Here is a 12,930-nt window from a genome sequence, read left to right as displayed (position 1 = left end):
CAAGTTGGTTTTTCAATAAAGAAAAATTTACCTGGATTTTATATAAATGAAAATGTTAGGCCGGGCACGGTGGCTCACGCCTGTAATCCTAGCCCTCTGGGAGGCCGAGGCGGGTGGACTGCTCGAGGTCAGGAGTGCGAGACCAGCCTCAGCAAGAGCGAGACCCCGTCTCTACTAAAAATAGAAAGAAATTATCTGGCCAACTAAAATATATATAGAAAAAAATTAGCCGGGCATGGTGGCGCATGCCTGTAGTCCCAGCTACTCGGGAGGCTGAGGCGGTAGGATCGCTTGAGCCCAGGAGTTTGAGGTTGCTGTGAGCTAGGCTGACGCCACAGCACTCACTCTAGCCCAGGCAACAAAGTGAGACTCTGTCTCAAAAAAAAAAAAAAGAAAATGTGATATTATTACTTCTAGAACAATCAGCTGATACTGTCCAACTTAAACAGATAAACACGAGGCCCTGATTATATTAATTATTTATGTGAATTGACTTAGACCAATAATCTTCTGAAGGGGAAAAAACGTAAATTATAAATTGAAGCAGATTTTAGATTACTGATTTCCTGTAAGGTTGCCTTGGCTAAAAAGTTCCTAATGTTATATTTCATTTTTTAACATACCTATATAAACTTGATTTTTAAGATTTTCAAATGCATTAATATCTTATGTTTAAAGTTTGTGATGTGATCTTCAAAGTTTTATCAGTTATTTAACCTTTTTCACTATTACTACTCTAACCTGTTTTAAAAGAATAATTACTTTTGGACTTGTTTGTTTTAGGAGGCAGTTCCCCTGTTATACTCAGCAGATACTCACGGAGCACTGTAATGAAGTGTGGTTCTGTAAATTCTCTAATGATGGCACTAAACTAGCAACAGGATCAAAAGATACAACAGTTATCATATGGCAAGTCGATCCGGTATGTACCCCAGTGCGAGTGCTTACATTGCAAAAGGAGGTAATTTTGAATCTAATTCATTGATTACGTGTTTTTAAAGTATACATATATATATACATATATATATATAATTTTCTTTTCCAAGAGCATTTTTTGTCATCTTTGTTACTTCTTACCTCTTCCTATGTTGTATAGATAATATATGTAAATTAATATTATCGAAATTATTGAATATTTGTGATGTGATAGTGATTGTGCTAAATATGTGTGGGCATTATCTAATTTAATCTTCTAAATAACTCTGAGATGCTAACATCTCGTATTTTCATATGAGGAAACTGAGATAGGAGTTAAATGCCTTGACTCTCACAGCTAGTAAATGGCAAAGTTTGACTCACATCCAGGAGTATTTTGACTCCAAACCCACTGCTGTGAACTTCTCTGCCAATTTCTGTCATTGTTAAAACTTGATTTACATATAAATGTAGTGTTCATTCTGTTAGGAGGCAGAAAAGACGCATTACTGTTTTGCTTTCTGAAACCCTTCGATACCTTGTATGACTTGTGGATCCTGGGTGAGCCCTCCCCACTCGTTTTCCCAGTGAAATATATGACCAGTATTACGTTTTGGATTTCAAATTCTAAGTTCCCTCTAAAGTCAGAATTGTCTTTCTTTGTAACCAGATGGCCTCAGATTTTTTGTAGGTAATAAGTATTCTCATTTCTTTCAGCCAATTGAACATTTATCAAGCAATCAAAGAAGTACATGACTCCAAATAGGTTAAGGAGCTATTTTGGCTTAGGAGTCATTCACCTAAAATCATGAAGTAAATAAACTTATTTTCAACTTTAGAATTAAAATATGATATTAGCCCAAGATATAGTTTTGGGCTCCCATGTTGAAAAAATAGAGAAAAGGAGCCATAGATGGAAATAATTTTTAAAAGAAGAGAATCAAATTTGAGAGCATACAGCAATTCTTGCATACCTACAATATGCTATGAACGATGAAAGTTAAATAAGGTACGTTCTTTGCTGTAAGGCCAGGTTTTCTTTACTTTTTTTTTTTTTTTTAAACCATGTACCCCTTTGGAAGTCTGGTGAACCTGTGGACCCGTTCTCAGAATGTTTTGGTGTTGGTGGTAGTTTTTATGAGTTTTTTAGAGACACAGTCTAACTCTGTCACCCAGGCTGGAGTGCAGTGGTGTCATCATAGCTCATAGCAACCTCAAACTCCTGGGCTCAAGTGATCCTCCTGCGTTAGCCAACTGTGTAGCTGGGACTGCAGGTGATGCCACCACACTCAGCTAAGTTTTCTATATTTTGTAGAGACAGGGTCTCACTGCATTGCCCAAGCTGATCTCTAACTCCTGGCCTCAAGCAATCCTCCCACCTCGGCCTCCCAAAGTGCTAGGATTACAGGTGTGAGCCACTGCGCCTGGCTAGAATACTGTTTTTAAATGCGTCAACTGAAACACATAGCCCAAATATATATTAATTACTAAAGAAACTCAATTATATTGAAATATAGTTATCAACATAGTATAAAAACATATGTTGCTGCCTTATTAACACATTAAATAATTCTAGCTCCACATATAACTATCAGAATTTTAAAGTAGGGATGAGTGTAAGTAGTATTTCAAGATATTTGCAACAACTGTAATATGATCTGAAAAGATTTGATATTCTGTTGTTCAGAATAATCTAATACTACACTATTTACTACCTTATATACTACCTGATACAGAATACTAATATACCTATACTACCTTGTTAATTGTCGGCGTTCAAGATTGAAGGAAATACCAAATTTCAGGCTGTAGTTAATGAAAATAGAGACGTACCTTTTTCCCATTTAAGTTCAAGGCCCCATAATTCTCTCCCTGGACCTCTTCTTACAATCTCAGATTAAGAACTCCTATGAAAGGAATGTACGGTTTAGAAAGGGAAATAAAATGCAATGAAATAAGCATCATGCAGTATATAGGGAAAGGGCATTTAGGAAGAGAGGAAATCTTTCCCTCCCTTCCCCTCTGAAAAAAAATAATACTAAGAGAATAGGATGAATAATGGCAAAGAGTGGGAAATAAGACTAGAAAAAGAGGCCAGGTGCAGTGGCTCACATCTATAACCCACCACTTTGGAGGCCAAGGCAGGAGGATCACCTGAGCCCAGGAGTCTGAGACCAGCCTGGGCAACATAGCGAGTCCCTGTCTCTACAAAAAGATTTTTCAATTAGTTGGGCGTGGTGGTGTGCACCTGCAGTCCCAGCCACTCTGGAGGCTGAATTGGGAGGATCACTTAAGCCCCCAGAAGTTGGAGGCTGCAATGAGCTGTGATCACACCACTGCACTCCAGCGTGAGCAACAAAGCGAGACCTAATCTCTAAAATAAAATTTTTTTTAAATTTAAAAAAGAGTACAGAAAGAGTTTGGGATTGGATCATGGCCTTTTGAATACTATTCTAAGGAATTTTGTATATATATAAATATATGTGTGTGTGTATTTTTTTTTTTTTTTTTTTGAGACCAAGTCTCGCTCTGTTGCCCCAGTTAGAGTGCAGTGGTGTCAGCCTAGCTCACTGCAACCTCAAACTCCTGGGCTCAAACAATCCTCCTGCCTCAGCCTCCCGAGTAGCTAGGACTATAGGTATGCACCAAGGCACCCATCTAATTTTTCTATTTTTAATAGAGACAGGGTCTCACTCTTGCTCAGGCTGGTCTCGAACTCCTGAGCTCAAGCAGTCCTCCTGTCTTATCCTCCCAGAGTGCTAGGATTACAGGCGTGAGCCACCATGCCCAGCCAGGAGTTATATTTTCATTCAGCAGTTATTTGCAAGGTAGCTGAAAGGAAGGCAACGATATCAAAACTGTGATTTATTAGGTTTTTTTTCTAGCAACAGTGTGAGTGCTACAGGAACTCACAGAAGAGATCCTATCGGAACTGGAAAGCTAGGGAATGTAAGAAAAGTAAGTCTCAGGTGAAGAAGAGAACTATTTAGGCAAAACTAGTTAGGAATGGTCCTTGGGTGAAAGAAGGCATGGCTTGGCATTTGGGCAGTTTGGGGGAGAGTTTTTGGTAGACTAAGAGTTAAAGTTGATGAAGTTAGTAGCAGCTAGATGAAGGAGGATCTCGTGTATATTTTGCTAAAGCAGAATGAAATATGTGTTATATGTAGAGGGCTGTTGTGGCCATGTTACCTTGGGAAATGCAGAGTTAATGCTTACATTATAATCCAAAATATATAAAGGTTTTAATTAATTTATTTTTTGAGACAGGGTCTCACCCTTTCGCTCAAACTCCTGGGCTCAAGGGATCCCCCTACCTCAGCCTCCCTAGTAGCTGGGACCGTAGGCTTGCACCACCATGCTTGGCTAATTTTGTTGTTGTTGAGACAAGGTCTTGCTATGTTGCCCAGGCTGGTCTCGAACTCTTGGCCTCAAGTGGTCCTCCTGCCTCAGCCTCCTAGAGTGCTGGGATTACAGGTGTGAGCTACCATACCCAGCCTATAGAGGGTTTTAGAGACCGTAATTTTTAGATAACCTGTACTACAGTAAGTCCTCTTGGACTTTTTAACTCTTTTATTTTTGTTATGTCAAACACTATTTGCAAAAATGCTAAGAAAATATGTTCTCCTTTTGAACATGTATTGTGTGTGTGTGTGTTTTTTAATGGATAGAAAAAAGAGGCCAGGCATGGCGGCTCATGCCTGTAATCCCAGAGCTTTTAGAGGTGGAAGCAGGAGGATCTCTTGAGGCCTGGAGTTTAAGACCAGTCTGGGCAACATAGAAAGACCCTGTCTCTACAGAAAATATAAGAAAAATTAGGTGGGCATGGTGGTGCAAACCTGTAGTCCCAGCTACTCAGGAGGCTGAGGCCGGAGGGATTGCTTAAGCCCAGGAGTTTGAGGTTGCTGTGAGCTGTGATCATAACCACTGCACTCCAGCCAGGGAAACAGAGCAAAACCCTGTCTCAAAAAAAGAAACAAGAATACATAAGAGAGCCTTGAGTTGGTATGATTCCAATGCCTAGTTTCCTTTAACAATTTTTTGTATCTTTGCCCTAAAAATGAATTTCACCCATTGCCCCCCAGAAATCCAAGAAAGTCACGTGGACTCCATGATCATGGTATTTCCACTTTGAATAAGTTAGCATAAAGGCACTGTACTTGGGAAGATCCTTGTCTGTTTTCAACTTTTACAGGATTTTTTAAATTAAAATGCATGAAACAAGTAGTTTTTGAGTTAAATAATTCTAAAGCAGTTCCTCTTCAGTTTAAAAGCAAATTTTTGTGTTGATCTGGAGTACCATATCTGTGAATGAAAGTTTGTTCCTGGGTGACCTTGAGCTAGTCAGAGAGATCTGGCTAGGAAATTACGCACACTGCTTTGACCTAGTGATCCTGCTGACCTAACACAGTTACCTCATGCCTGTTGCCCCATTCCCAAAGAAAAATCAGAAGTAGTTGCATTGGTAACTATTTAAATTTTTCAAAACAATGGAGACTTGAACTAGATGATTTTATGAATGATAAACTCAGAGCCCAGTGAGAATCAAAGCACAGTCCATTTCTCAGGGACATTTCTGGGGGGAAAATCTCCAACCGAATTTTATCAGATTAGTTCCAGACTTGCTTCTAACTGCTTGTAGGTCATCGCCATTGGAATTTCCCCGCAGGCTCAAAGCTGGACTCAGTGAGTCTGTAGACTAAAGTCTAAAACTTACTGTCTCTTCCCACTTCGAGCCAAACTCTTACTTCCTCTGTAAACATCCACTGATATCCTCGAAATCAGAAATCTGGAGGTTGTCTTTGAACATTTCTTACTACATTCTGTTGTGTCATTTTTATCTCTAAAGTATCTTTTGATATGACCTCTTGTAGTCCTGAGCATCTCACTTTAGGGCCTCATTTCTTGGGAACTGTGACTCTTAACCGTGGCTGCTGCACGGGCTAGTTATTTCCTTACTCTCTGTCTCTTCCTTCTGATTGTCTTCCATAGAGTTGTCCCGGTTCTCTCCCTAGGGCCAAGTACCGTATTGTATTTATATTATATATGTCATATATATGAGATAGATATATATATATAAAATATATTCCCTAGCTAAAAATTTTCAAGTGGTTTTTCACCCACAGGATAAAATTTGAGCCCTTACCCTAAAACCAACATGTCAACTCTTCCAGCATAGCCCCTTGCTAACACCTCACAGTTCAGCCTGCAGCGCTTACAGAGTGGGCTTTGCAGTTAAGCAGCCCAGATTGACATCCTCACCATACCATAAACAGGCCTGTTTCTGGCCTTTCTATACCTCTCTTTCCTTCCCTGTAATACGGGGGAGAGGGTAATACCTACCTCTTAGATTTATAAGAAATAAGATTGTTTATAAATAGTGCTGATATTGATTAGCACTAAATAAGTGGTAGCTTTGCTGGTAGGAATGTAAAATGGCGCAACCATTTGGAAAACAATTTGGCAGTTTTTCAAAATGTGAAACAGAGTTAACATACGACCCAGAAATCCTATTACGTGTATAGACAAAAGAAATAAAAACATGTTCATGTGAAAACTCATACTTGTTCACAGTAGCATTATTGATGATAGCCAAAAAGTAGAAACAATGCAGAATGTTCATCAACTGATGAGATGAACAAAATATAGTATATCTGTAAAGTGGAATATTATTCAGCAATAAAAAGGAATGAAATACTGATACATTCTACAACCTGGATGAACCCTGAAAACATTAGGCTAAGTGGAAGAACCCTGTTACAAGAGACCATACCATGTAGAATTCCCATTTATATGAAATGTCCAGAATAGGCAAATCCATAGAGAGAAAATAGTGTCTGCCGAGGCTGCAAGGAGAGAGGACAAAGGACTGCTAATGGGTGTGGAGCTTCTTTTGGGGGTGATGAAAATGTTTTAAAATAAGGTGGTGATGATAGTTGTACAACTCTGAATATACTAAAACCACTGAACTGTACACTTTAAAAGGATGAACTTTATGGTAAGTTATATCTTAATAAAGTTGTTAAATAAGAGCTCTTATACCCATTTGTTTTCAGTTCCCTCAAAAGCTTCCTAAGGGCAAATTCTGTGTCATCTTTATGTTTTCATCTGGCACAAATGCCTTGTGCATAGTGGATGCTTAATAGATGTTGCAGTGTGAATGAGTCAGTATGAAGCAGGCTGTTAGAGCTTTAGTTGAGGAGAAAATTGTATGAAAATCTCCTCAATTTATATTATCCAAGTACATCTTTGCAGCTATTTGAGTTCTTGTCCCAGAAAACATGACTTTAGGGATGGGAGTTAACCGAGTTGTCTATTTTCCCTCCTAGGATACACACCTGCTAAAACTGCTTAAAACGTTAGAAGGACATGCTTACGGCGTTTCTTATATTGCGTGGAGTCCAGATGACAACTATCTTGTTGCTTGTGGCCCGGATGACTGCTCTGAGCTTTGGCTTTGGAACGTACAAGTGAGCGAGTTCCGTCCTTGGTTTAGCCTTTAAGTATAGCAAAGTCATAGTGCACATACGCATTATAATTTTATTCTTGGTTTTTAGAACAGAGCCATTCAACTTTAAATGACTATAATGTATCTCTTGGAAAAGACAGTTCTTCAAGTGGCACCCAAGTGTTCAGATTTATGCATTTAAATATTATGCTAAATAATAGTTTTTGAAAGAGTGATCGGTGTTGTATTTGTGATTAGGTTCAGGGAGGTGACAAAACAGAATAGATGGCTTTCTCAATAAAACACAGCTTGAAGTAAATCTGATCTAAAAGATGAAAGAAATTTTTTTTTTCCATTAAAGCTTTTTTTCCTCCAATGGGACTACATATGTAGTCTTGATCGTATAGTAGAGATTTAATTTATAGTGCCTATATGTGCCTTGGAGGCAATGTTGAATTTCTGAATGGTTAAACTGTTGTTTTATGCAATACTTTATATAATTGTTCTGAAAAGGTGATCTTTTAATCAGTTTTCATATTATTTGTGTTTTTAGGTAGGTTTCTAAGAAATAATAACTTCATCTACTCATTGTTTTGAGTATAACAGAAGAAAAGACCATTCCTACCTTTAGCACTGAGTGTGTTAACATATTTGTGAATAGAAAATGCCAAGAATTTAGCTGTTTTATGTGTATTTGTTTGTGCTTTTCAACTTTTATGTTAACTGTTTATATCAATCAACCCAAAAGGGTAAATAGGTGAGAGTAGTTCAAAATTTGCAGGAATGATTTAGATCATTGAACATTTTTTTTTTTTCCAGTGTAAGGCAGACATTTGGGTTTCTGTTTTTGTGCCCTCTTTGCTTTTAGTACTTGGCCCTATTTCTTAATCATACCCTTGGTTTTCACTCTTTATTTTTACTTTTGATTACCCATTTCTCACAGGAAAATTATGCCCATGTACTTTTTATTATATCAAGGGCAGCTATTATCTCTCAGATCCTGTTTCTAATCCCTGAACAAAATGGAATCAACACTAGATTAAATGGTATGTGTATACCTTCTAAGTTGAATAACTTAGAAAATGTTCACAGGAGGATATCTGAGGGTTGTAACCACTAAATATTCCGGCTTGGTTGGAAACGCTGTAGAATGGCTGTGGGGAACAGTAGAAGGCTTCCCGTTTCTATTACTTTCAATTAAAATAAGGTTCCATGGCAGAAAAATAATCTTTCTCTTCCCATCTTCCCTAGTATGTTGTAAGCATTTGAATACGAAATTTAACATAATTTAGACTTCTCTTTGTCCTAGTGTAAGAACATAGTTTTTCTAGCCAGTAGTCAGTCATGTTTGTGAGGAATTGCTAATTGCATTGACTATAGTTTTAGAGTAAAATTTACAAAGAACTTTGGACTGAGGAGAAGTAGAATTTCAGAAAGTATAGGTATGTAGCCTTGGGATTTTCATCATCTTGCTTGGGGAAAATTACATGTTCAGTTTTAGTTTATGAATGTAATTGATTAAGATGAGAGATTTATTGAAGTTTATCTCATCATATGTACTCTTTGGGTCACCTATGCCAGACAGGAAGTTCAACGGTAGGTTTTTCTTCAAGGTCTTAATTTCTTTTCTGAATGCTGTAGCCTTTTTCTTTCTTTTTTTTTTTTCTTGGTAGGACCAGTTAAAATACCAAATTCACCAGATATCCCAGTTACCTTTTTTTTTTTTTTTTACACATTCTTTTTTTTTCTTTACATATTCTCTTTAGAGGGTTATCTTAAAGGTCTTATGCACAGTTTTATTTCCTTGTAGACAGGAGAACTGAGGACAAAAATGAGCCAGTCTCATGAAGACAGTTTAACAAGTGTGGCTTGGAATCCAGATGGGAAGCGCTTTGTGACTGGAGGGCAGCGTGGGCAGTTCTATCAGTGTGTGAGTATTCGGTGCCCCTTCCCGATGGCTACCTGTTTAAAAGCAAATTTAGTTTTGTTTAAATAAAGAATTCGCTTGACTCAGTATCTTTTATAAAATATACTATATACAGACCTACTTTGCCATCCTCCTAGGCAAGCACCATCCTATAGAATTTTCTGTTATTTTTTCCTTCATTCTTTTAACGACTTCAGATGTTTGTATAACAAAGTATAGACTTTGAGTTTAGTAAAACAAAAAATTTATTTTGCTAAACATTTTTGTTCTTATAAGCAAATTTCTAATTTATAGGAATGGAAAGCATTTAATTGCTTTTGAGATTTTCTGCCCTTAAATTTTTGTCACCAAAAAAAAAAAAAAATTGCTGAATTTCATGGATAGACTGTCTTAAATATTTGAGGGATATTGGTGATAAGTGCTATCAGAGAACTTTTCAATCTCCGGGTTATCTTCTGCTCAGTAGCTGCTCCGATTATCTTGGATTGTTGGAGTGATAAACTTGAATTGTTCTAATAGGCACTTTCAGATTTTATTTTTTTGGAGACAGGGTCTCATTCTGTCTCCCAGGCTAGAGTGCAAGTGATCCTCCTGCCTCAGCCTCCCGAGTAGCTGGGACTACAGGCATGCGCCACTGCGTCCAGCTAATTTTTTATTTTTTGTAGAGATGGGGTCTTGCTCTATTGGCCAGGCTGGTCTCGGACTCCTGGGCTCAAGTGATCTTCCCACCTCAGCTTCCCAAAGTGTTAGAATTTACAGATGCGAGCCACTGTGCCTGGTCCAGATTTATTTTTTAAACTAAAATTAAGATAATAAATCATTTAATTTAGTGAAAACAAGCCACCAGTTTCTTTTATTAAGCTGGTTTGAAACACATGGAATTTAGTGTCATATTATTGCAGCTTGATTGTAAGCTGTTCTCAGTTCTCGAGGTGCGAGACAACCATGTGTGTTTCTTCGGACTTTGCTGTCCCACACAGTGGTTAAGCCTTCAGGGTACCGGACTTGGTAGTTCTCTAATCTATGAAACGGGAACGGTAATTCCTCTCAGAACTTTGTTTTTTTTTTTTTTTTTTTTTTTTTGAGACAGAGTCTCACTTTTGTTGCCCGGGCTAGAGTGAGTGCCGTGGCATCAGCCTAGCTCACAGCAACCTCAGACTCCTGGGCTTAAGCGATCCTACTGCCTCAGCCTCCCGAGTAGCTGGGACTACAGGCATGAGCCACCATGCCCGGCTAATTTTTTTGTATATATATTTTTAGTTGGCCAGATAATTTCTTTCTATTTTTGGTAGAGACGGGGTCTCACTCTTGCTCAGGCTGGTCTCGAACTCCTGACCTCGAGCGATCCACCCGCCTCGGCCTCCCAGAGCTAGGATTACAGGCGTGAGCCACCGCGCCCGGCCCCTCTCAGAACTTTGAATATCATTAAGATAACAACTGTAAGAGCTTTGATCTATAGAGCACATTACAAATTTGGTAAAGTTTTGAAAAATACCGTAACAGGTTCCTAAGTTGTGTATAAAGCTGTAAGATGTTTTAGTAATCTTTTTCAATATCATGACTTCTGAATATTATAGGACAAATTCCAGTATAGTGAATTTTAAAGGAGTTTTTTAATTTTTTTCTAATAAAAGTGAGACCTTACTTGGAAATTAGGATTGTTTCTTTATTTTGTTTATACATAGTGGGCTATTGAAGAAAAATAGATTTACACGTCTTCCCATCCACTCTTAGGTAATGTTGTAATGAAATTTGATCAGTATTTAAATTCTTATGGTTAAAACACTTCTGGAACAATTAGGTTGAGATCAATCTCAGGAAAAAACAAACCTATTACTAAAAGATACTGTGAGGAGATTCTTTCGGTTCTTTGTTTGCTTTCTGAGTGCTGTTCAGTAGTGGAGTTAACAGCAGTTTTCTCCTGCTCAGGATTTAGACGGTAATCTCCTCGACTCCTGGGAAGGGGTGAGAGTGCAATGCCTTTGGTGCTTGAGTGACGGGAAGACTGTTCTGGCATCAGATACGCACCAGCGAATTCGGGGATATAACTTCGAGGACCTTACAGATAGGAACATGTAACTATTTTTTGTTTCTATTAAATAGCAATTATCTGATTTATATTAAAATGTGTAGTAGAACTTTTTCAGAACAGTTTTGATTATGTTTTTTGTTTGGGTTTTGATTTGATTGGTAATTTGTGTTGTTGGTCAGGTAGTACTTAGTAATCGTTAACTCAGATTCTTTTTGGTTGAAGTATAGTGCATAATAATGATTGCAGGCAAAATTGTCATGTTTAAGCTAGAACATATTATATTTTGATACATTAAGCTGGAACATTTTATATTTACAATTTGAATGTCTTCATAATATGTTGCTTTTGACAAATTATTTTCTGGTTGCAGAGTACAAGAAGATCATCCTATTATGTCTTTTACTATTTCAAAAAATGGCCGATTAGCTTTGTTAAATGTAGCAACTCAGGTATGTTTATTAATATAATTTTCAGAAAAAATTTAGCTTAGTATAAGTTTTATTCTAATTATGATATTAATATATAACATATTTCTACTTATTCTTAAATTTTATTGCATGTTGTTTGATTCTTAAATATGTAGAATCAACCATAAATTTATCAGAACATTGTCATTTTGCATAAATAGAAAATAAAAGTGTTCTGTGAAGCAAAGAGATTCACAGATTACTTTTTAAAATTATTTTTGAGTGGAGGTAGAATAAATACCTGTATTTTCTTTTGCCTTCAGGGAGTTCATTTATGGGACTTGCAAGACAGAGTTTTAGTAAGAAAGTATCAAGGTGTTACACAAGGGTTTTATACAATTCATTCGTGTTTTGGAGGCCATAACGAAGACTTCATCGCCAGTGGCAGTGAAGGTAAATCGTGTCGTGTCGGTTTACACGTATTAAAGTTTTTTAATTCTCTCTCCATTTATGAAGGTAGTCATGTCTCCAAGAAAATTCAAGATATTAAATTAAAAACTTTTTGAGTTATTTATCCAATATACTGTTAATTTTTTTCCTTTTTTGTAATGACTTACACCCTCCTTACTGTTACACGTCTGTAGTGCCTGTTCTGGCCGTGTAGAGGCGTGTTGGGGCATGTGTCAAGACAAGATGGAGTGAAATCATTATATATTTTCATGTGCTGGGTTGTTTTTTCTTGGGACTGGTAGTTTTCAAGGGTTGGTAGCGTCTAAAAAGTTAAAATTAGTTATGTTTTACCCGAGCTTGGACAGAATTGACTATGGTGAGATCTTTAGTATTCAGTGGCCGTAGAGAATAATTCAGTTTGATAATTCTTACGGTTTCAGAAAAACTGAAATTAAGAGAATCATCCCTACTCTTACTCTTTTGAATAAATTTGTTCTCCAGTCTAAAAACATCAGTCTTCCAGACAGGCATGTGTCTTAAGTCTGTCTAATCTAAAATACGAATTGTTGTGGATTCGCAAAAGGTGGTGACGTAGAAAAGACAATAGTAAACAAGAAAAAATAAGAATTGTTTAAAAGATGCAAGCACAAATAAGTGAGGCAGTTATTATAACTTAGTGTACTTTTAAGGTGACAGGAACATAATTAATGGCAAATTACTGCAAGTTTTCATTCAACACATTTTTCTTGAGTTC

General features: G+C 37.2%; 1 protein-coding gene across 2 annotated transcripts in view; it reads left to right on the top strand.

Annotated features, from left to right (window-relative positions):
* Window positions 1–12,930, top strand: part of WDR26 (WD repeat domain 26) — a 42,332-nt gene that overhangs the window by 19,278 nt on the left and 10,124 nt on the right. For both annotated transcript variants that reach the window (XM_045537109.1, XM_045537110.1), the window contains exons 7-12: window positions 784–922; window positions 7,242–7,382; window positions 9,171–9,290; window positions 11,217–11,362; window positions 11,690–11,768; window positions 12,050–12,179. In XM_045537109.1, coding sequence (XP_045393065.1) covers window positions 784–922; window positions 7,242–7,382; window positions 9,171–9,290; window positions 11,217–11,362; window positions 11,690–11,768; window positions 12,050–12,179 — 755 coding nt within the window. The remainder of the gene's footprint in view (window positions 1–783; window positions 923–7,241; window positions 7,383–9,170; window positions 9,291–11,216; window positions 11,363–11,689; window positions 11,769–12,049; window positions 12,180–12,930) is intronic.

The sequence above is a fragment of the Lemur catta genome, chromosome 25 (assembly GCF_020740605.2).
Source record: "Lemur catta isolate mLemCat1 chromosome 25, mLemCat1.pri, whole genome shotgun sequence".
Taxonomy (NCBI): Eukaryota; Metazoa; Chordata; class Mammalia; order Primates; family Lemuridae; genus Lemur; species Lemur catta.
This window is presented reverse-complemented; position numbering and strand designations above follow the sequence as displayed.